At 52.6% G+C, this 22,152-nt stretch overlaps 1 protein-coding gene across 12 annotated transcripts in view; it reads left to right on the forward strand.

Moving 5' to 3' along the window:
- Positions 1 to 9,295: 9,295 nt before the first annotated feature.
- The window catches only part of ZNF512B (zinc finger protein 512B), a 48,848-nt gene continuing 35,991 nt past the window's right edge, over positions 9,296 to 22,152 (forward strand). For 5 of the 12 annotated variants that reach the window (XM_090020584.1, XM_090020583.1, XM_090020591.1 and 2 more), the window contains exons 1-2: positions 17,406 to 17,544; positions 21,417 to 21,496. In XM_090020584.1, the coding sequence (XP_089876710.1) occupies positions 17,430 to 17,544; positions 21,417 to 21,496 (195 nt within the window). In that variant the 5' untranslated portion in view covers positions 17,406 to 17,429. Of the gene's footprint in view, positions 9,889 to 9,925; positions 10,085 to 10,570; positions 10,799 to 17,405; positions 17,545 to 18,375; positions 18,487 to 21,416; positions 21,497 to 22,152 lie in introns of those variants that run through there. The other 7 variants (XM_090020582.1, XM_090020585.1, XM_090020590.1 and 4 more) reach the window with 5 other exon arrangements.

The following is a 22,152-nucleotide window of genomic DNA, read 5'->3' on the forward strand; positions in this document are numbered from 1 at the left end:
TAAGAGGGTGAGGAAGCGCTGGAACAGGCTCCCCAGAGAGGTGGTGGAGGCTCCATCCTTGGAGGGTTTTAAGACCCGACTAAACAAAGCTTTGGCTGGGATGACGTAGTTGGGCTGGTCCTGCTGGGAGCAGGGGGTTGGACTGGATGTGACTTCCTGAAGTCCCTTCCAGCCCTCGTTTTCTATGACTCTCTTCTGACTGATTCGGGCGGCCTGGAACAGGCACTGCTCGCTTACGTGCTCTGGCCTGGTGCTGTCCTCATGCCTGGATACCTCAACACAGGGTCCCAGCGTGAAAAGCAGAGCTGGGCTTGCAAGGTACAGCTACCTCGGAGAGTGACACTCAGGGAGTTGGCATCTCAGACTAGGGCTGGCAAGCTGGTCACTCGACTGACCAGTTGACTGCATATTTTTGATGGGTCAAAGATTGGTCAAATAAAGACAGGAGGAAGACTTTCTGTGATTTATAGTAACTAGGGATGTAAATATTGTTTAATAAATTAGCCATTTAAACTCTTCTAATTACATCAGTTAACCATGTAATTAATAACACATACCTGCTAGAGAAGGCTGGGGGCATGGGGGCTGCGTGGGGTGAGCTTCAGAGGCCTGGGGCCCGCCACACTGGTGTGACCAGAACCGTTGTGCTTTTTCTGTGTTTTAGTTTTTTGCAAAAGATTTAATTGTGAAATAAATTTATTTCAACAGTATATAAGAAATTCCTGCTTTTTTAATGTAAATAAATTAAAATATATATTATTATTTTGAATGTATTTGGCAATTTTTGACTCATATTTGATCAGTCAGTTGACTGAACTGCATTTGACCAGTCAAATACTGAACCCTATTGGCACAAAAACTTTTGGATGGCAATCCCGGTGTTTTGACCTTTTTTTTTTCCCCCTCTCTCTCTCATTTAGTTTCAGTGGGAAAAACAACCCCAGGTTTCTTCACTTGTTTTTCCTTTCTCTAAAAGAAAGGGGAGGGATTGTTTGAAAAGTGAAGGGAACAAAAGAATCTTTGAAACAATTAATTATTTGTTAATGATTTTGGGGGGCCTAGAGTGAAAATGGTACCCCAAATGACTCTTTGGGAGCATTTTCATTTTGGGAGGTAAGATATTTATCACCTGTGTAGCGGGAGGGAGTGGGGGTTGATGGAAACTTGCCTCCCAGGTTGTAGTAGAAACTTTTCTCCCAGGGATTGAAAGACTAGCTTCCTAGGAGAAATGGTGCAAAAAAATATAGGACCTTTATCATTAGATGGGACCAAGCACTGCAAAAAATAGTGGGGAGATGTGCAGCATCAGGAAGGTGAATCCATGATGAAGCCCACTGATATTTTTCCACTTCTGGGCTGTGAAACTGAGACTGAAAGAGGGATTGATTGCCATCAAAAGCACAGGCTGGAAGTGAGGAGAAGCTTTCTAACCTCTCAGAGCAGGGAGGTTCGGGAACCTTTTTCCAAGAAGAATAATGGGGCCAAGAGCTCGGGCTGGTTCGACGTTGGGCTTTGACCCATTCATGCAGCGGGATGTGAAGCACGGATGAGTGTAGAGGCAGCGGCAGACTGGATGAACCAAGGGCCCCCAACTAATCCCCTGGCCAGCGCTCCGATGAGCTGGTAGGCAGACAGGCGGAGATGCCGGCTGCCTCCGACGCGGGGGGCAGCGCCTTGTGTGTTTAACAAGCATCAGGCAAAAATCCTGGCATCATAAATCTCGATTAAACAACAGTGTTCCCCCTGTCCCTTTTCAACAGCCAGCACTTGATTTACAGCGGCTGCAGGGAAGCTGTTGAAGAAAGCTCGAGCCCGGCTACCACCATTTATCCTAACAGCTTTGGCTTGATTCATTTACCGGCGCAAGACAGGCCATTCATTTCCAAACAATTACCCAAGCAGAGGGCAGGAATAGCTAACCCCCCCTGCCCACACACGCAGCCAGAGAGTTACCGGGTTGTCCGCCTGGGGTCAGGGCCTGGGCAAGGGAAGGGGATACAGATGGGACCCTGGGGACCCGGCAGCCTGAAGCTGACATAACTTTCACTGAGGGCAGGAGCAGGTGGGAAAACAGCTGACCTTGTGGGACTGAGCCTAGCCTGCTTGCCTAGAGTCTGTGCCTGGGTGGGATTTTAGCTGTTGAGGCAGAAATGGGATCAAAGGTAAGAAAGCAAAGCCTGGCAGGAGTGGAATTGAAATAGTTCTTCCACCTGCAGCTCTGCACGACCTGGCGTCTCTAAGGGTCGAGTTGTATTTCTTTATACAGAGGATGATGCTGGGTCGGGAGAGGAAGCTTCATTCCCTAATGAGGCACCATGAGGCCAAAAAAAAAATAAAGTGAGAGTGAGTTTAATGCATCTGGGGCCAGGCTGCACGCTCTGGGCACTTCCAGGGGCTGTGCACGTCTGTCCAGTGGCTCTGAGCACAAACACAGCAACGATGCGTGCAAAGTTCCAGCAACTGTGGGTGCAAAACAGGTGTGGGGGGGCTCAAACGTGGTGGGGAGTGGGATCCAGTAGTTTCATCAAACCTCCTGTTTGCTGGAAAATGTAGATTTGGGTTAACTGGAACTGCTCTGACCTTCCAACCTGCAAAGGGTTTTAGCTGCAAGAGCTGGAAAAATAAATGAAAATGCTTCGTTTTTTACTTTTTCCACATGAAATGTTTCGGGGCTTGTTGCAGGGAGAAGGATTTTGTTTTGTTTGTTTGCTTGGTCGTTTCAAAGTACTTTGGAAGCCAAATTTGACTCAACTGAATTGGAAACATGGTTGAAAGGTAAAACACAACACGAGAAAGGAAGTCAAACAGAGCATTTCAATTTGGGGCTCACTGAAATGTTTAAACCCAGAAGGATTTAGTTTATTTGTGGACTCAGCCCGGGACCGTGAAATCAATTGTTTCCATCCTGTTGTCATCTTTGGTGTTCCTTGCCTTCGGGGAACAACCTCCCCACCGATATGCTCTCAGCGCTGTTCTGCCCTGGCTCTTTGAGGGTATCTATATTGCAACCTGTCTCCCAAATCATGCCGTGTCCCTCCCGGGTCTCTGTCATTCTGCCTTCTCGGCCATGCGGTCTCTTCGGGGCAAGGATCTCTGAGCGGTCTCACCCCGTTGCACAGGGTAGTTGTCACATCACACACATAGTGAGCCCACCCCCAGTGCAGTGTTGCAATATCTGGACCTTCATTTTTCTCTTCAGGTGGAAATAGTCACTATTCACCTTCCCCACCCTTTTCATTCCTCTGCTTTGCAGCCATTTTGCTTCCTTGCTCTATCTAAAATTAAATCTGTTTGGATGTTGTGTGTGTACACTTATATTTGCTGAGTGCATGTGAACCTTGGAAAAAACCTCAGCATCATTCATCATGCACACAATCATCTCGGGCTCAGATTTCCAATCAGAGGCACGCACTGTGGAATAAGTGCCTTTCCGAAGGAGGCAGGAAAAGAACCCGGGTGCTGTTTCACAAACCATTAGCGAGTCCCTCTTTGTTCTGCTATTGCACTGCTTCCGCCTAAACAGCCATCAGACAAACGGGGCTGAGCTGCAGATAGGAAAATGCTGAGCTGAACGATGTGGCTTTTTTTTTCTTCCCCAAAGGCTGATAGCAAAAGTGGCTGCTGTAGATCTGTTTGGGTGCTCTCCATCGGTCACAGCCGCTGTATGAACTCAGGTCTTGTGAGGATGAAAGCGTTGTGTCCCGGGTGCGCTAAAGCAAGGAGATGCCATCGCGAGGCACCCCTCCCCTTTTCAGGATGGACAACAGCTCTCAGTTCAAGGTTAGGGCAGGAATCCAGGTGCAGGGCACTTGAGACCCATTACACCAGGAGACGTGCCCGTCTGCTGGGACTGTGGAAGTTGACTGCACAGCCTAGCCTGCAGCCAGGATACAGGGCCTGCCCGTGCCCTGTCGAAGCCAAGGGCAGTTCTGTCATTGAATGAGAGCAGGACTGGGGCCCAAAGGCAAGATACAGGCAGCACTGGAGGGTTTTTTGGTGCCTCCTTAGCCAGCAGAGCTGCAGCTATAAGAGCTTGATTGGGGTGATAGGATGTGGTTCCCTCTCCTATGGGCTGTTTGCATTTGGGGACTATCCTCACTCAGCAGTGGCTCAGCCCTGCCATGTGTGTGGGCACAGATGAGACCTACCTCACTGCTGCTGCTGCTGCTGCTGCTCACTGCCACTGGTATTTAACAGGCATATTTAAAATGCCCGGAGAGCACTGAGGTATGAAGGATGCTCCATAAATCCCCCATCTATTTTACTCTAACAGGTTTAATGGGTGTGAAAGGAGCTGTTGTGGCCTATCAGGGACTAACGTGTTTTAAAATTATTCACTGCATAACTGGTTCCTTGTTGGAGAGCGCCGCGACGGAGGGAGAGGAGCCATTCTGGTTTGGTGCGTAAATAATCCATGTTCCCAAATTGTCTGCATGCCTCTGAACGCGTGAGGGGAAGCCGCGTGTTAAAAGATCCATCACGGCGTGTTACAGAGGAGTCGTTCCAGGCACCTGGGCCCTGCCTCGGCCGCTGCGACTGCAGATGCACTTATGTTCTCTAATGCTCTCACCCACGTCTTCTTTACCCATCCAACTTCAATTTATAGCACCAGAGAAATCCAGGCTTGCAACAAGCAGCCAGTGCTTCTACTTTGTCTTGAGTTGAAGCAGGGTTGGAGGTTGTCTCTTGCAACTAGTGAAGAACCCAATGGTGTGAGACAGGAGGAATGGCTGGCCTGTAAAATCTGGAAGGATTGCACCCTCTGAATAGAAATTGGGGGACAGGGGAAGGGTGCCATGGTGCCTTCCATTCTTTATACAACAAAATACAAGAAAAAAACCCACTCACCATCTCTCATATAAATGAGTTGGTAACTCTAAATAAAAGCACGCCAGCCTTCAAGGCCTAGCGACAGATGTGTGACTGCTCCATCTGAGTTTTGGTTTGTTTGAATTTTTTTTTTTTAAAAACACTGAACACAGTCAGTGCTGCTCAAGGGATCGCACACTATTAAGGAAGGCTATCCTATTCCGTACACTACCTTGGGGGAAGAGGGAGAAGGGAGATGGGCAAAACAAAGAGGAGGAGGCAGCAAGGAAATGCTTTAGCAACACTGCAGTTTAAGTTGAATCTGTGCACTGCCGGCTGCCGTATAAGCAATGCCCAGCATTTTCCCATACAAAAGCAAACCTATATCTACATTCATTTAAAAAGGCAAAAAGCATCCAGGCAGATTTCAAGGGGGTGTTTCCCAAAGTATGCTGGAAAGCCTGTGCAGAATGAGACTGCCCTGTTGATATGCATCAAACCACTGCCTTTGCAATGCTAATCTAATCCCAGGCATGCAAATCAGGTACTCCTGCCCTTTTGTTAATTAACCTACTTCCCTGACAGCATGCACCGCTCTTGGGCTTGCTGGTTCAGACAAGGCCAGTCAGTGGTCTTGTGACCCCCGGGAAGGGTGACCCCTGCAGCTGGATCTTCAGCTGGGGTAAGCAGAAGTCCATCTTGCTATGCCATTTTGCTCCATCTGAAGCTCTGGGCTGAGATCCACACAGGGATTTAGGCACCTCCCTCCCTGTCAAAGTCCACGGGGGTCAAGAGGCCTAAACACTTTTTGGATTGGAGCCCTGGGACCTTTCCTTGGAAGGTTTTTGCTCTTGCTGCTCCAGGGACATGCTTGATTTCAAAGCAACCCTAGGCTGGATGAAACAGCATAGCTTTCTTCAACTACACCTATTTACCCCTTTTGTGGATTTAGGCTCTATTCTAAGCGGTGGCAGTTTGGCCCAGGCCCCACAGGCTGGGTTGCTAGCTCTGCCAACTCTGTGTGTCCACAGCATAGATGGGGTTTAGGTAGCGGTGGGGCAGACTTCCACATTCCCCTTTGCCTACGTGTGTCCACCCTGGCCTGGTCTGGAGTGGGGGAGTTTAATCTCTCTGCTCCACTCAGTCCTTGGCCTCTCTGCTGAGCCTGCAACCATGGAGCTTATGACCACCCATCTGGGGTGAAGAGTCCTGTCCAGGGGGTGCCTTGGGCCCCTCTCCCCAGCAAGTATGTAGACCTGGGAAGTGCCAAACTGGCTGGCACTTTGCTGGATCTTGGGGGCAAGTGCTGTCACTCACGGAGGATAGGGACTGACAGAGAGATTGGAAATCACCTGCCAGGAGGGTTCGGAAACCCAGATGTGCACGGCGGCCCTTGTCCATCGGTCCCACAGGCCCTTGCCTGTCTGTCCCAGCGGATGCCTTTCCAAGTTTCATGGTTTTATCTCCAAACAGCTACATTACTGCTTTTTTCCCCCTCTCCCCCTGGATCAGCAGCGATTTCATTCCCATTCTTGGATCACTTCATCCTCCCTGCCTTGAGATGCATTGACATCTGCACAGAAAGGGGTGCTACCCTGCTGATTTAACCCCTGCTTTGTCTAAGCCAGGTGCTGGTGAACCAGGTCCTCAGCACGATCCAGCGCTTTGCTGTTACCATTTTCTGTTGGCACAGAGTAAAACTCAGCGGTAAGAACTAGAGCAGCCGGGCATCCCTCAGCCCTCAGGGAGCTGTTCGTTGCGGTGCTATGACTCCCCCATGCACCGGGGAAGATGGCAGGACCTGAGCTCAGCTCCCTCCACTGATCTCCAAGGGAGCTGCCAGACACCCCTCTCCACTCCCAGTGCCTGGCCCACGCCATGTGGCTCTGCTTTATACAGACACATGATGCTCCCATCACCTTTTTCAGGAGCACAAGAAGAAAGAGGAGCCTGGTGTCTCCTGAGAATGAGCAGAGAGGCTGGGGGGTCCCTCCTTGTCTTTGACTAAGTTTCCCTCCCGTGTCCTGCCCCTGCATGCATGCACACACACGCGCGTGCAGGCTGGTGCCTCCCTTGCCTCTCCCGGCGGGCTCCACCCTGCAGCTCCAGCTCTCTGCATGAGGGGAGAAAAAAGTGCTTCCCAGCATCTGTTCTAAATTTACTGTTCTTTTCAAGTTCATTGCTCGCCCCCCTCCCCCGGTCCCAGCGTGCGCTGAAAATAGCAACCCCGGTTGACTTTATGTTGTACTATTTAAGAGTTTATGTACCTCTGTCAGCTTGGCTGCTGGCTGCTCTCCAAGACTATTTATGCCTTCCTAGGTGGCTGGGCTCTTTTCCCACCCTCCCTTACCTTGTGGTCCCTACCACTACCTACTGAAGGCTGGGAACGGCCTTCTCAGAGAGTAAGGAGGACAGGAAACCCAGGCCAAGTGAGCGGCTTTGCCCTCGTTGCTTTAGACATCCTGACTCCTGTCCTGATGCCCACGGGTGGGGGACACGTCCCTCTGTCCACACAAGCGTGCTGCGAGACCGTGCATGGACGACGTGCACATTCAAGGCACCTGCCCTCCGTCAGTGACCTTGTCACGGGAGGAGGATTTGCCCACGTTCGAGATAAGCTGCAGCCCCACAGGAGAGGGGAAGCTCTTTGACGGCTTTAACAGGCAGCTGCTCTCGTGATAGATGCAGGCCAGCGCCTTGCCGCGTACCCAGCTCCCCGCCTGGGAAGGCATCTCCTTCCCACGTGCCTTGGCTGATACAGAGAAGGTGGGCCGTGCCTTCCTCGCCCAGCCCGCTGAGCACCCTCTGCTCCAGTTATAATAATACCTAGCAATTATATGCTGCTTTACATGCTCAGTGCAGACATTAATTAAGCACTTTCCAGAGGATGGAGACAATGAGGGAAACCACTGGGAAACTCCCCAGTTGTATCTTTTTTTTTTTGGCTTAGATAATGCAATTCCTCAACCCTTGAACACAGGGGCTTGTGATTAAACAACTGTCAAGAGCCTGGATTGCCAGCTCACCTCTGCCACTGCTTCACTGAGTGACCCTGGGCATGCTACTCACTGCTCCCTGCCTTGGTTTCCCCATCCGTAAAATGGGATGCTGCTCCTGGGTTGCTTTTAGAAAGGGAAAATCTCTGAAGGAGAAGCACTGGTTGTGCCATTTCAGAGGTCGGAGCAGGGAAAGGAGTGCCTGAAGCAACTGACCCATTTCACTGAAAAATGTGGGAGCCTCTGAGGGGAGGAAGAAAGCAGCTGGATGTTGCTGGATCCAGAGATGTTGGCTGGGTCCTGGCATGCCTCAGGGCATCCTCGTGGCATGGCAGGACCTCAATGGCTGGGACACCCTAGTATGGATCAAGGGGTGAAAGCCCCACCCTGGACAGACAACATTAGATGCATTTCTAGTAGCCCACAAAGCCGGCTGGCACGTCAGTTCAGACCTTCCCAAGGTCTCTGCTAGCTCCAGCCAAGCAGATGCCGTTACGTGGCAGGGACGCTATCGCCTGCCGGAAACCTGGCTCCCATTCATGCAGTGCAAGATGCACCTGCCGCTTCTCATCGCGTGTGGGCTGGGTTTATGAGAGGTTCTGCTTTATTACCTTGTTCACAAGGCCTCACTCCTACCTCCAGTTTCTGCACTCGCTAAGTTAGCAACGCTGCTCTTGGCTTAGCTTGCCGGCAGATGCCCTGCTCTTCCAGGCCACGGGCTAGATCCGTCTGCCTTGGACTTGAGGCCAAGGATGATTTTGGGGGCTCTGAGTTCTGGCACATAGCTGCATGTGCCCTCGGGGGTACCAGGTGCATCTTCCGACTGCTGTGGATGATTCCCTATGTTGCTGTTAAAGCAGGAATAAGAGCAAGCCTCTCCTCCGCGTGCCGCAGGGTGCCGGCCTCCAGCGCAGAGAAGCTGCACTAATCTGTGCCCCTCTGCTGGACGCTGATCCTGAACAGCCCTGTCAGGCCCGTGAACCATGCAGGAAACTCTTCAGAGATTTTTAATTATTATTATTCCCAAGGCTTTTTGCATCACAGTGAGCTACATTCGGGTCGTGCGCCTTGTACTGGCTGCTTGCAAGTTGAGATGGGAAGAAAGGGGAATGAGTGGAATGCAGAATGGGGGCTCCCAAGTCCTTCTACCTCACCTTGGGTTGGGGAACGCCCATGCCTGGTTTTACCCACCTAAGCCCTGCGAGCGGTCGCGCTTCCCGGGGCCTCAGGTCCCCTATCTGGAAGAGCCGACACTAGCACCCTGTGCCCTCACACGGGAAGGCATTGTGATGTCCCTGAACGTCCGCAGAAATGAAGATAGTCCAAACCACGGGAGAGAGAGGGGCCGTAATAAAGGTACCCCAAGGGAGATCCACCTGCCACCCTTTGGGCTTCCAAGGGCTCCCTCATGGCGACTTGCTGGCATAGATGAGGAGCCGGGCCCTGGCCGGGCTGCAAACCTGCTGCCATTTCCAGCCCCGGCTCGGCTCTGCACCGGGCACCGGGAAAGCGAGCATGCCAGGTCTGTCGACCCCCTGCCCGTCGAGGGGCCGCTGACCCAGCGCCCCCGGCACCGCGGCTTCGCCCTCGGCAAGCAGCTGGGCCCCGCCGGCCGGCCGCCGGAGCCGGGGCGCTCCTCTCCCCGCCGGACGCGGGACGCGGGACTCGGGGGGATGTGGCGATGCCCGCAGGAGCGGCCCCCTCAGCACCGGGCAGCCGAGGCCTGGGCGGACAACTGCTCACCCCGGGGCGAGGGTCACAGGCTCCGGGGAGGAGGTTTGTGAGGTGGCGGGAGGCTGCGGCCCAGCCCCGCCGGGGGTGTCCGCGGGGCGCGGGCGGCCCCGGGCCCGGGCCGGCGGCGGCGGCGGCGAAGGAATAACGCGAGAGTTGCAAGTTGCTTTTTCCCAACCTCTTCTTTCCCCGGCTGCAAAACTGGCAGAGGCGGCGGAGCCGGGGGGGCGGCGCTGCGTGTGTGCGGTGCGGGTGCGGTGCGGTGCGGTGCGGTGCGGGTGCGGGGCGGTGCATGCCCGCCCGCCCGCGCGGCCCGGCCCGGCCCGGCCCGGCCGGCAGCCCCAGCACTGAGGTAAGGACCGGCCGCCGCCGCCGCCGCCCGCCCGGCCTCCCGCCGACGCCGCCGCCGCTCCCTCTCCTGCCGCTGCATCGAAAAGTCGCCATTTTGCTTCACTGCTTTTTGCCCCCTCCCGGCCCCGCTCCCCGCGGCACGGGCGGGGCGGGGCGGGGGCAGGGGCAGGTGGGTGCGGCCGGCGGGCCCGGGGCAGGTAGGGTGCCCTCAGGCGGGGCCGCGGTGGGCGGGGGGGGGGCGGGGCGGGGGACACGCAGGGGGGTGGCAGGGGAGGAAGATGCGTTCAGGTGGGGCCGGGCCGGGCCGGGTGGGGGGCTCCAGGTGGGCCCGGGCCGGGAGCTCCCGTGTGCGGTGCTGGGTGTTTCCAGCGCGGGGCAGGCGAGCCCTCCGGGCTGGAGGCAGTGACAGGCCGTGGCAGCTCCACCTCGCTAGACCCAGGCTGTCACCGGGGGGTCGGGGTGGGGACAGGGCCGGCCGGCCTGTGCCCTCTGGGCAGGGAAGGGACTTCGTCGCGAGCCGTTCGCCGCGTGCCGGCCAGGGCTGCGCATGCCCTGGGGTTATCGCCGCTCGTCACCTCTGGGTGCCCGCGCGCGCTCTGCCGTTGCTTCGTGGCTGCGGGGGGGCGGCAAGAGTTGCTAGAGCAGAAACGTGAAAGCCCCCCGGGCTCCCCACGCACCCACAGATGCCCTCCGTGAAGGAACCTAGGCAGGTTTCCCACCCGCTCGAGGACACACTCGGTCCCTGCTTGACCAGCTCACGAGGACGCATGGAGAAACTTCCAGCCCGTCCGAAGCCAGCGGGGCTTCTTGGTGGGCGCGTTTGCAGCGGTGCTGCCGAAGAAGGAAGGAAACGAGTCCCTCAGGCACGGTGTTTTGCAGAAAACGGAGGGGTGCGCGGCTCGCAGAGAGAGGTGAGGCTCTAAAAAAGTTACCGAACGGCAGATCGGCGCGTGATTTTGCAGGAGATGGGTGGAAAGGACTGAGAAACAGGAATGACATGGGCCCAGGCCTGTGAGCCTTGCCCTGGGCCAGAAGAAACGCGGTGCTCCGAGTGAAAGTCAGGCCTCTGGCGCTTTCAAGAGCCAGGTAAATCCAGAGGCTCCCCCGGGTCGTCTCGGCTGCGTCCCTCTGTCCGTGTGTGCCCGGCCTGCACCCTCCTGCCATCGGCTCGCACGTTCTGCAGTTCGGGGCTCTTTTTGGCACGGAGCAACACGAGGAACATTTGCAGTAGCTCATGAATTATTCATCCTAAGTGAAGGAAATTGCCTAGGTCTCAGCCTGTTCTACATTAGGCATGTTCTTAATGATGTGGTTGGCACTTTACCCGGGGAGGGCAGGGGGAGAGGACCATATTAAGGACCCGCAGGCCGCTTTTTTTTCCTCCCTCTTTCCAGTCCTACAGATGTACTGGGGACTCTTAGATCCCAGCAGTTAGTGGTTGATGGCATCCATGGGCTGAGACTGAAGGGACCAAACTTGGATATAAGCGGGTGCAACTTTATTAACTTGACCTGGGGCATTTAGCGGTGAGCAGGGGCTTTTCTGCACAGTTGTTTTCCCTCTGATGCGTCTTGTCTGATGGAGATTTTTAAGGACCCGCTCACCAGCTTCCTGACTGCTTCCTTGGAATACCAATCTCTGGGTCTTGGCCATCAGGACCCAGGAAGCTGGCCAAGAAGCCTTGCGACTTCCAGTGGTAGGTCTGCTTACGATGCAGGGGAGACATTGCCCAGAACAATTAAGTAACTGCGATATTAGCTTTGCCTCTGTAGAATACATTGCACATCGATGGGGCTCATGCCAGCTTATCCCAAGATGAACTTGACCCCGAAGTGACTGCATGACAGCGCGGCCTGTTCTCCATATCCCCCTTCATGCTGTCAACCGAGAGCATCGAGGCCAGGCATTTTTCCGTGAGAACAAATTTGAAGTGTGTGTGTAGGTTGTGTTGTCTCATGTGTCTCCCTCCTTGCTCCCACGTTTGGCTTCTGTGTTGTAATAACTCCTCGTTGGACTCGGGTTTTGGGGGCTTACCTCGTATCGACTTACCTGGTCCTTGCATTGGCCAAAGGGCAGAGGGGGGCAAGTTCAAGGATTAATCGGTTAAAATGCGCCGGTTCTGCCTGCTGCTCCCGGCGGGCTGGGACCAGATGCTTGAATTCAGGCTCCCCTGGAGCAGACCAGTGGGGTATCACTTAATCACAGGCCTGACCTGCTTTTCTGTGCCTTGTGGGAACACCTGAATTGATCTCGGGTGTCATTAATATACCATGTCCCAGCACGACTGTATTTAGGGGCTGCTGGGCGGGGGGGTGGATCTTTTTTGCCATTTTAAATTGAAACTGGCTTTCAACCCAACCTTAAGGAAGCAGAGGAGAGAGGTTGGAAGTCATCAATCGTCTTGATCTAGTGTGCGCCGGGAAATAAAAGGAAGACGTTTGAATACGCCAGGCTGGTTTCTGCTCTCTTGCTCTGGGGTGAGCACACTAAAAGCCACGGTGGGATTGGGAGGAGATTTTTTGCCCTGCGTAAATGGTATACTTGCTGGGTTTTTAACCTAAATTAAAGAGAAGGGCAAAGTTTTTAAAGAAGCAGCTGGGGAGGAAATAAAATCTCTGCAAGAGTTACAGAGCTGCAGGGGAAGGTTGACTGTGAGGGGGTGCATTGAATGGAAGGAGCCGTGATTGTTCGGTGTTTGGGGTCGTTTTTAATTGAAGACATGCAGCATAGCTTTTGGATGTGAAGTTTTTCCAGGTGCCAGGATATCTCCTGGCCCAAAGCTCCTCTGCTGTAATTTGTCATCTAATTAGGAGTTCAGGTAAGCATAGCAGTGTCTTAGGCCTGGTTTTACTGTGGGACTTGGTCGTGTATCAGGGGTTTTGTAGACTGCTTCATGTTTTTGGAGTGACCTGCTTCTTCCTGGGCCTGGGACATACATCCCCAGCCTGCGGTCAGGCCATTTCATTGCAGCTTTAGCCTGTCTGGAGCTAATCTATGGAGAGTCCTTCCTGGGATTTTTGCCATGTGGGGTCACATTCTTGAAACATGTATAGAGTAAGAGTGGGGTTCATCCTGCTTCTGTGCTCAGCCCAGCTCCTCTCTCCTCCTTCTTGAGCCTTGCTTAGCCCCTGTCACGTGAAGCTTCCCCAGCGTGTCATACAGCAAGCCATGTTCATGCAGCGCATCCGTGACAGCCGGGGAAGCCCTGACTCCCAGGCCCCCGTTCTAACCACTGGACCACACCAGTTGCAAGGGAAGCATTGCAGTCTGTCAAGTGAATAATAGGCTCTTAATTCTAAATTATCTAAGCATGCACATTTCTGCAGTCAACACCGAGGTTTTACAGTCTAGCACAGTTGTTTTTGACCTTTTTTTCATTTGCGGACCCCCAAAAAATTTCTAATGGAGGTACCAGACCCCTCTGATTTGTCAGCGTACATATTCACCTACTTTTGCTTAATCGTAGTCACCTTTTCCAGACCCCTTAGACATAGCCTGCGGACCCCCCACAGGGGTCTGAGGACTATAGCTTGAGATCCACTGGTGTAGTACACATCTAATTAAAACACCGCATCAGTATTCAGTAGCACACCTGAACTGTACTGCTCTGGGAAGTGCTTTGCATTGTTACACTGTCTTGTGTTCATGGCTGAGACCAGCCATGTCAGGTTTTCTTGCATTAAGTCTTTATTTCGGTGCCGTGCTATTCTGTCTGTCTCCCCGTCTGCGTGTGCATATGTAGCCAAGGAAATTAAATTCCAAAGCAGATCTATGTAAGCAATATCCCAGGTTGGGTATGAAGTTGCAGCAAGCGAATACTAGTGGTTTCCTTCAGTATTCTCTCACATCAACAAAAAAAACCCAACCCTGATTTTCTTCTTCATCTTGGTTTACGCCCTCTTTTGCATTTGCTTTCTAAGGATGAATTCACTGCGAGGTGTGTTCAAGGGATATAGGAAAGTAGGGCTGCAAGGGATCTCGTGAGGTCATCTAGGCTGGCCCCAAAGGGGTGCAGCACAGAGTAAGAAATGTTGGAGGAAAGGGAGTGTATTGATAGCGTTGGATCTAGGTTTGGGGCTCTTGGGATTATGCTTGCTCAGCGAGGGTCCAGGCATGACGCCAGGGGGGCTGGGTGCACAGACAAAGGGACTCAACACTGCTCAAAGTGAGCAAGCCAAACAGATCCCAGGCAGGATGTCTGGGCACCGTCTGTGGATCCAAACCCATTCGGGTGCTGGGATGATGTAGTTGGGGCTGGTCCTTCTTTGAGCAGAGGGTTGGACTAGATGTGACCTCCTGAGGTCCCTTCCCACCCTCATAGAGTCATAGAAAATGATAGGGATAACTCGATAAATAATTGTTTGATGGGAGACTTGTACACAATCATGCCCTGCCCTTTCTCCTTCTTGTCTCCTAGCCTGGAAGATCTAAGCTAGTGGGGTGAGGGCTGTCTGATGCTATATATTTGTACGGTGCCTTGCACACCAGGGCTTCTTCCACCTGCCGCTGGGATCAGATCATAGTAATTCATAGATAAAGCTCAAAGAAGCACACCAAGAAGCTAAGCTGGTTAAAGTCGCGGTGCCCCTGCTCAGCTCCAGGCACCTGAGAAAGCGGAGATGAGGCTGGGATGTCTCACTCGATCAGAGGATGACTAACCCTGGTGTCTGGGAAGATGACTAATCTTTCAGTACCAAAATTGCAAATGGGAGAGTCTCGGAGCATTACCCGGTGTCCCCAGTGTGGCTAGCTTTCAAGCCCAAACGCACTGTCCTTGGCCACAGAGAGTCCCATTAAGGACTCTCAGCTTCTTCCAATTCCACGTGTCCCCGTGTGAGGAGCGATGCCCTGGACATCAAAAGCATGCATGAGTTGATGCCTGGATACCTTGTAGGATCAGATATCCAGGCTCTTAAATGCTTTGCAGCTTGTCCAACAGCCCACCCTCCAGAGAGGGGCTTGCTAAATGAGCAGGGGTGGGCTTTTTCCAGTTCTTTTTGACTGGGTTTCGGGCAGATGGAAGCAGAAGAAGCAACGTTGCTGGAGGCTTGGGTGTTGAGTCAAATCCATGGCTTTGAGAGTGAAGTGGTTTGGCACAGAGCAGAATGACAGTGATCTCGCCATGCCTCAACACACTGCTCGAGCAAAAGGGTGCACTTCCCAAGTTGCACGTGAGCTAGCAGGGAGCTGTAGACCTTCAGGCCGGAAGGAATCGTTGCAGTCATGTGCCCCCCCGGCTAGGCAGTGTGCAAAAACTGCAGGCCCAAAAGGGAGAGCCTGCCCCGTCCATGCAGGTTGCTGCCGAGGGCTGAGAGAGGAAATGGCTGGGTGCTGATAAAGCCATGGGGTCTGAGGAGTGGGGACGGTTTGCGGAAGGTGGGAATTGCAACACCTCTGCTAAAAGGAGATGGTTGCTGTCAGAGAGGAGGGGGTGAACAACAACACCCTTCCCCTGCTTCAGCTCCGAGGAAGTAGCTTTGTGCATCAGGGCTTGGAGACGAGCGAGGATGTGGCTAGGCAGGCTCAGGGGGCAATGAACAGCCTCCAAGCCACGCTGTAAAATGTGGTTTGCTGCAGAGCCAGCCAGGTCGGGCTCTGCCCACTGCCCTTATCCCACCAGCGTGTCAAAGCCCAACACTGCTGGTCGTCATCTGTCTCTGCTGAAGCCAGTGGGGAAATTCCCATTGATTTCAGGGGTGCAAGATAAGGGAGCCTCTGGTCCTCTTCAGAAAACTGCCCCGGTGGGGTCATAACCCAGGCAAGGACTGGCACCAGGAGAGGAAATGGAACTGGGACAAAACTGGGTGACAGGTAGTGCCCGATGTTGGGACGTCTAGCACCGTCCTGGTTCTGGAGTCTAGTCGTGTTAACTAGCACCCAGTCTTTCAAAACATGCTGTGCTGGAGACATGTCCTTCATTGTCCCTATGTAATGTACAGAGGCGCAGAGTGAGTTGGGAGGCTAGTTGCACAATGCGTATTCTTTATTTCGGAGCAGAGGCCGGGAGATGTGCCATGGCACTGGGGTCTCCAGGCTGCCTCCATTTCTGCTGTTCTTGTTCACTTCTTGCATATCATTAAGTTCTTTTAACACCCCTAAAAAGTGAAAGTTGGCAGCGCGTTCCTGTGTCCTTGCAGGCTGCAGGATGTACAGGGCTGGAACATGGGATTCTGCATCCCAGACTGGCACCAACTCGCCAGATGTTGTCAGGTAAGTCACTGAAGCACCGTGTTCCTGCAGGATGGATGTGCCAGCCTGCCAAGGCCATGGGTCAGTGTCTACGAAGCATTCAGATCTTGTTCCATGGAAGGATGTGCAAAATGCCTAGTCTCTGCCAGGGTTCTGTCTAATGGCAAAGGGAGAGAGGAAGAGAAGGAGCCACCTCTGAATGTGGTGGTGCAACCGCCGTGCAACCCCACATGCCTGGAAGTGCACTCCTCTCAGCGGGGGGTGGTTTGCAGCATGTTCACCTGAAACCCCCACGTAGCGTGGTGTGGGACCGCAGTTCAGACTTCTCAGCTCAGCCCAAACCACGTACCCGAGTCCAAGTTGAGGGCCGATGGTGCAGACTGCATTCCCAGCCCTGAGGACTTCAGGTGAATCACACCAAGGGTGGAGTTGCCCAAATTTGTGGAATCGGCCTTTACAGTCCACAGTGGGCCTGCTCTGTCTGTCACGTGCCACCTTCCATCACCGGGGATTCAGCCCACTTAGGAAGTGTTACGCACACAACGAGACTGCTCAACCGTAGTAAAAGCAAGAGGAGCTTCTAGAGCTCATCGCTCCGGTGTGTCATTGCTTTTGTGCTTGCCATGCAGACAGCAACCCACGTCCTTATACTCATACCATTCGTGATCACCGAGCGTCCCTCCCACCGTTCGTTTCATCAGTGTTTCTGCAGCATGTTTGCAAGTGCTCAGAACCGACTCGGACCAGAACTGCAACAACCGGCTGTTCCAAGAACGAATCCGGCCGCTGTTGGACTCGATGGCAGTTTGGGAGCGAGATTGGGCCCTTCCGGATCGTTTCTGATGCTCATTATTTGTCAGGGAACCAAACTGAATTATTAATATGGAGAACTGAGATAACATTAACGACTCTCGGTTTATAACAGTTCCCCATTACCAGTGAAAATTGCAAATTTATCACTTGATCTGTTCATTAAAACTCGCTTTTTTCCCCCCTTTTTTGGTTTCTTTTAATGAAAGCAGAGAAATAAGAGAATGGGAAAAGCCATTTGGTTGTTATTTCTTCAGATGGATCCAGCCTGTTGTTTTTAATGAAGTCTTTACTCTTGTACGTATAAGCATGAGGGTCTTATCACGAAAGCGGCATCTCAACCATGTCTGTAGCAGCACTCAGCCATGTAACAAATACTTAGCAATACTTCCTGCTTCCTTCAAGGAGAACGCTTAGTCCTGTTTAATGGTTTCTATTTTTTTTTTTTTTTTTTTGCCTACTACCCTAGAAGCCCTTCTCAATTTCAGCAGACGCTTTCTCTGCCGCATGCGTCTTATCGCGTGTTCTCTGCTTGCTACAGAGATGGCAGATTCCTATTCCTACAAAGGCGGAAAGAAGTCTAGCAAAACCAGCACCAGCAAAGACAGCAGCAGGACAGAGATGAGGATCAATCCGAGCAGCGAGCTCTCCAAGCTGGGTAAGGATTGGGGTTGGGGTTTCATTTCTCAGCGCTCAAGTGAGCTGGAGCTTTGGGTCTGGGAGGTGCTGCCTTCTGAGCCAAGAGGGGTTGGTTGCATGGGAGGCACCGGCAGTGCCCGAGACCCCCAGTGAGGGATGTTTAATGGGGGAAATGGAAAAGGGACTGGATTCATTTCTCTCGCAGAGTTATGCTGAGATGAAAAGGACCTGTGGGATAGAGGAGGAGAAGCGCCACAACACAGGCTGGCCTCCCTCCCTTCCCTCCGAGAAAGTGTCAGAGACACTCAAAGGTGCAGCCCTGTTGCACCAGCACTCAAGCTGCAGCGAGGTAGAAAATAATTCATTATGAAAATATAATTGCTTCCAGCATAATGTTAGTTGGAGCTGAGTGGAATGAACTAAATCTGTCCACAGGATACTTTTTTTTTGGTCTTTTCTGTGCTGTATTAGATCTTATCAAAGTTTTTCCAGTAAAAATCTCCTCTTTGAGTCCCTTCGCTTCCTGGACTAAATGAACGTGATGGAGCGAAAACATTTAATTATTCCAGGTGGTGGGAGAGGTCTGTGGGGTGTTATAGCTTTCCAGGTGTGATCTCCAGCTCGCTGCAGGGCCAGGGAGAACGTCTTCTCCAGCAGTGACTTTGCTGGGATACAGCACTTCCAGAGAGCCAGGTCTGGGCTGGAGGTTGTGGGCTCCATTGAAAAGGGAGGGCACTTCTGCTTTGGACCATGAGAAGCTTTGGATGCCTTGTCAAAGCTGCCTAAAGTATTGTTGTGCCTCGCCTCCATGAAAAGGAAAGTGGCCTGACTCTTACCTGCTGTTGCATAGACTTTGCAACGCGCTGTCTCTTCTCGGAGCTGGGGTCATGCTCTGCAGGCGTGTAAGAGCCCGGTGCTTCCCCACGCCAGATCAAGCAGGACTGCAGCATCAGCCTCCCTGGTAAATAACTATGGAGGGATTGGATTTAGCCCCTTTGCATAGGCCGCTCTCTAGGAAAATAGGGTTGCTCGGTCTGAAATGCTTTGCAGTATGGGCAGGGTGTTTGAGAGAGAGAGCAGCTGTCTCATGCACGGCTTGTCCTCCCTGGGTAGGAAGAAGCATCGGGGGTCTGCAGCATGGCTGACTGGCCAGTTTGTTGCAAGTCTCGCAATATTGGGTGGTGTTTCCTCCAAAAGCCCCAGCCCCTGGAGTCATGTGAACAAGGGAGACTTGTTTCTTGGTGTCACGGTGAATAGAAAAGCGAGGAAAATGGCTCCAGGGCACCTTAAAGGCAATGAAGAAAGGCAGGACACCAACCAGAGAGCTGAGAAGTAGAGAACTTTTGTGGGAACTCTACCAGGTATGGAAAGGAAACAACCTAGTTTGTTTTAGCAGCCAGGGTAGGCTCTGGTGTCTCACAAAGCCAAGCTGCTCTTTATTTCTGATGGGCAAGCATGTGCCGGGACATCTTCCCACTGCACTCGATCAGCACGTCTGCGGTTGGGAATGAGCCTTGTTGAACAGCCTCTGGTCCCTGAGGCCCTGCCAGCTGGCTTCTGATCACAGTGCTGCAGCTGTGGGCATCTGCTGGAGCAGCGGGGTTGCCTGAGAGGGGGTCAGAGATGCAGCTTTGTAAGGCAAATTGCTCCCTTTGCAGCCGCCCTTTTATATATTCCACGGGGTTACAGCTGCATCCTGTACTACAAGCCGCATGGAGCATACAACCTCACAGGCCCGTGGTGTCTCTAGTAGCTTGAACATCACAGAAGGACCCTTTCATGGCTATCTATCAAAGCAGAGCAAGCCGGCTGGCAAGATTTCAGGGCACTAGAAGTTAAACAATAAGCCGTCTTGTCTGCTGGATGCTGCGTTGCCCCAAGCTAGCTGGGGCGCCAGGCAGAGCACTGCAGATTTAGCTCATCCAGGCCAGAGTTTGTGTAGGGAGCTCTTCATAGAAATGGTGACGGTCGTGCCAAGAGCCCTCAAGCTGGCTTCACAGCCGGACTCTTGCACTGGCTGGATCTGGACACGTCAGCTGATAGCATGGGATTTCCTTGGTTGCATCTTAGTGTCTCCTTCTTCTGGTCCTTTCCCATCTTTCCGCGAGTGACTCTGCTTCCCCTTTGGGCAGAACATTTAACAGAAGAACCTGCCTTTTCCATCCCTTGAATTAAATCCAGGTATGACACTTCACCGTACTAAGCATTTCCAGTGCACAGCTTTTCAAGCTGCTCTGGGGCTAAATTGACTCCCAAGTATTACCTCTATCACAATGAGGAAGGCGGAAGACCATCTAATATCGCTCTCCGGGGGTAATACAAAGAGGTTGCTGCTCCTCACAAAATCTTCCTTCCATCAAAATAAGGCTCACGTGGCTTTGTACGTGACATGGGTCTCGTGCTCCGGTGCGGGGTTTGCGTGCATCACTGCCATCGTTTCTTGCTACAAGCAGCCGCCCATAGGACGTTTGCAGGCAGGGCCTTGGAAAGGTAGATTCCCACCTGTGTGAAACACGGCAGGTTGTGATATATGCCCCAAGTGTCTTTCAAATTCCCTCCGGCAGAGGTGCGAGATTTTGCTGGGTGCAGCAACACGGCCGAGAAGATCTAATTTCGTGGCAGAAAATGCTAATGATTGGCTTCTTCTATCCCCTGATTTCCTCTTGTTAAACAACTTGGCACATGATGCCTACAGCTCTTTGCTGCTGCAGGCGTCTCTTTGGGGGTGCCCAACTTGATAAATCCTGATAGTCAGAGGGGCTGAGCACCCTCCATTCACTCAGTGTCATAGCCTAGGCTCAGCTAAGACCCTGGGGTTGCATGCTGGTGGGCATTTCTCTTGGATCCTCGAGCCATGTCATTACAGGGGGATTGTAGCTCCATTGAGAAAACCAAGATACCTCTTCACAACCTCCTGCTTGTGAGCAGCATGTGACCCTGAGAGATTTGAGCATCAGGAGGGAGATGCCCTCCATGTATATTATTATTGCTGTGCGATATTTAAGATTCAAGGGAACACAACTCCTATTTTTTTAATGCTGGCAGCACCTTTGGGGAGTAAGAAGGAGGCTGCAGGAATGGCAAAGAAGGAAGCAGCACAATCCAGTAGCAAGAAAGTCCTTTGACACAAGGAAGAAATGGACTTTTGCTCTGTTTCTCCTCTGCCAGCTGCCCCTGCCTTCTTGCAGACAGCTGTGCTTGCACCCAACAGCTGCCTTCAGTGACACCAAATGACATTTGTAACACATATGCTGACCTGAAAGCTAAGCCATGGAGGCCTGTTGGGATAGTGAGAGGGCACAGGAAAGGACGTGTTTTATGGCGCATCCATGCCCAAGACCTTGGGCAGTTAACGGTTCCTGCAGTATGAATGCAAGGCCCCGGGCTGCACATTGCTATGTCAGCATGCACTTGGAGAGCAGAAGCACCTGGGAATCTCCTGGGCACATCAGGGACAACAGCTCTGTCTCGTCCAGCATGGGGAACTGGTAGCCAGCATTAGAGCCAGGCAAGACAGACACAATCGTGGCCTGCTTGCCTCCCCCCTCCCAGTAAATAAATGCTTCTGCTGAACCCAGCAGTGTTTTTTTTTTTTGCAAACTGAGCACGGCCTGCAGAGATGGGCATCAGCAGGGCTGTCTGCCTTGACACCTGCCTTTGGGGAACCCATCTTATCTCTAGCATACTGGCTAAGCCAGAATCCTCCAACACGAGAAAGGAGGAGGAGGAGACCTCACCTGTTCCTCTGGAAAGGTTCTGGGTGTGGGGGACAGCAACAGGCCTGTCAGGAAGAGGAGCTGGGACAGGACTGGTAATGGGTGAGGCACTCTAAATCCAAGTGTGAGACTGGATCCTGGGGAGCGGGGTCATATCTTCTGTGGTTTTTTGCAGGAAACGCAACCAGTGACAAGACAGAAGGCAGGAAGAAAGGGCGGCCCAAGGCAGAGAACCAGGCGCTCAAAGACATCCCAGTAAGCACCCCCAGGCCCCTCACACTGGGAGTTGTTCCCTCCCCTCTCCCTTACCCATCCAGCTCTCTGCAAAGCACCTATTAAAGTGCACGCCTACACATACACCCCAGGAGCTGTTGTGGGAGCTCTTGTGCCAGTTGAGTCCGCTCAGCTGCTGTGAGAACGGCAGGGCTGTGTCTGTGCATGTGCCCCAGAAATGAGGGCGTTGCAGTGATTGAGTCCACTTAAAGCAACTCGCCTCCCCTCAGACAGGCACCACATCCCATGGGTGAGCTATTGGTGCAGTGAGATGACCCCTGCTCAGGGCTGAGTGGCCCTGCATGCCCCTAGACATGCAGGGCACCCTCAAGCTCAGGACCCAGGGATGCTCTAGCACCCCCATTGCACAGGTGAGCAGGGCTCTACATTTGCTTCTGTAGCTGTTTGGGTCCATGCCCTTTGGAAAACCGGGTGCAATGTATATGTGTTTATATGTATGCATGTATGTATATGTGTGTATGTGTGTGTGTGTGTGTGTTTATATATGTGTGTGAATATATGTATATGTGTGTATATAAACATATATATATTGTGTGTGTGTGTGTGTGTGTGTGTGTGTCTGTATATGCTTGTGGGGGTGGTGCTGACAGGTGGAATAGAAGCTTTATTTATTTATG

The sequence above is a fragment of the Crocodylus siamensis genome, chromosome 10 (genome assembly GCF_052110815.1).
Source record: "Crocodylus siamensis isolate JL-2025a chromosome 10, ASM5211081v1, whole genome shotgun sequence".
NCBI lineage: Eukaryota > Metazoa > Chordata > Crocodylia > Crocodylidae > Crocodylus > Crocodylus siamensis.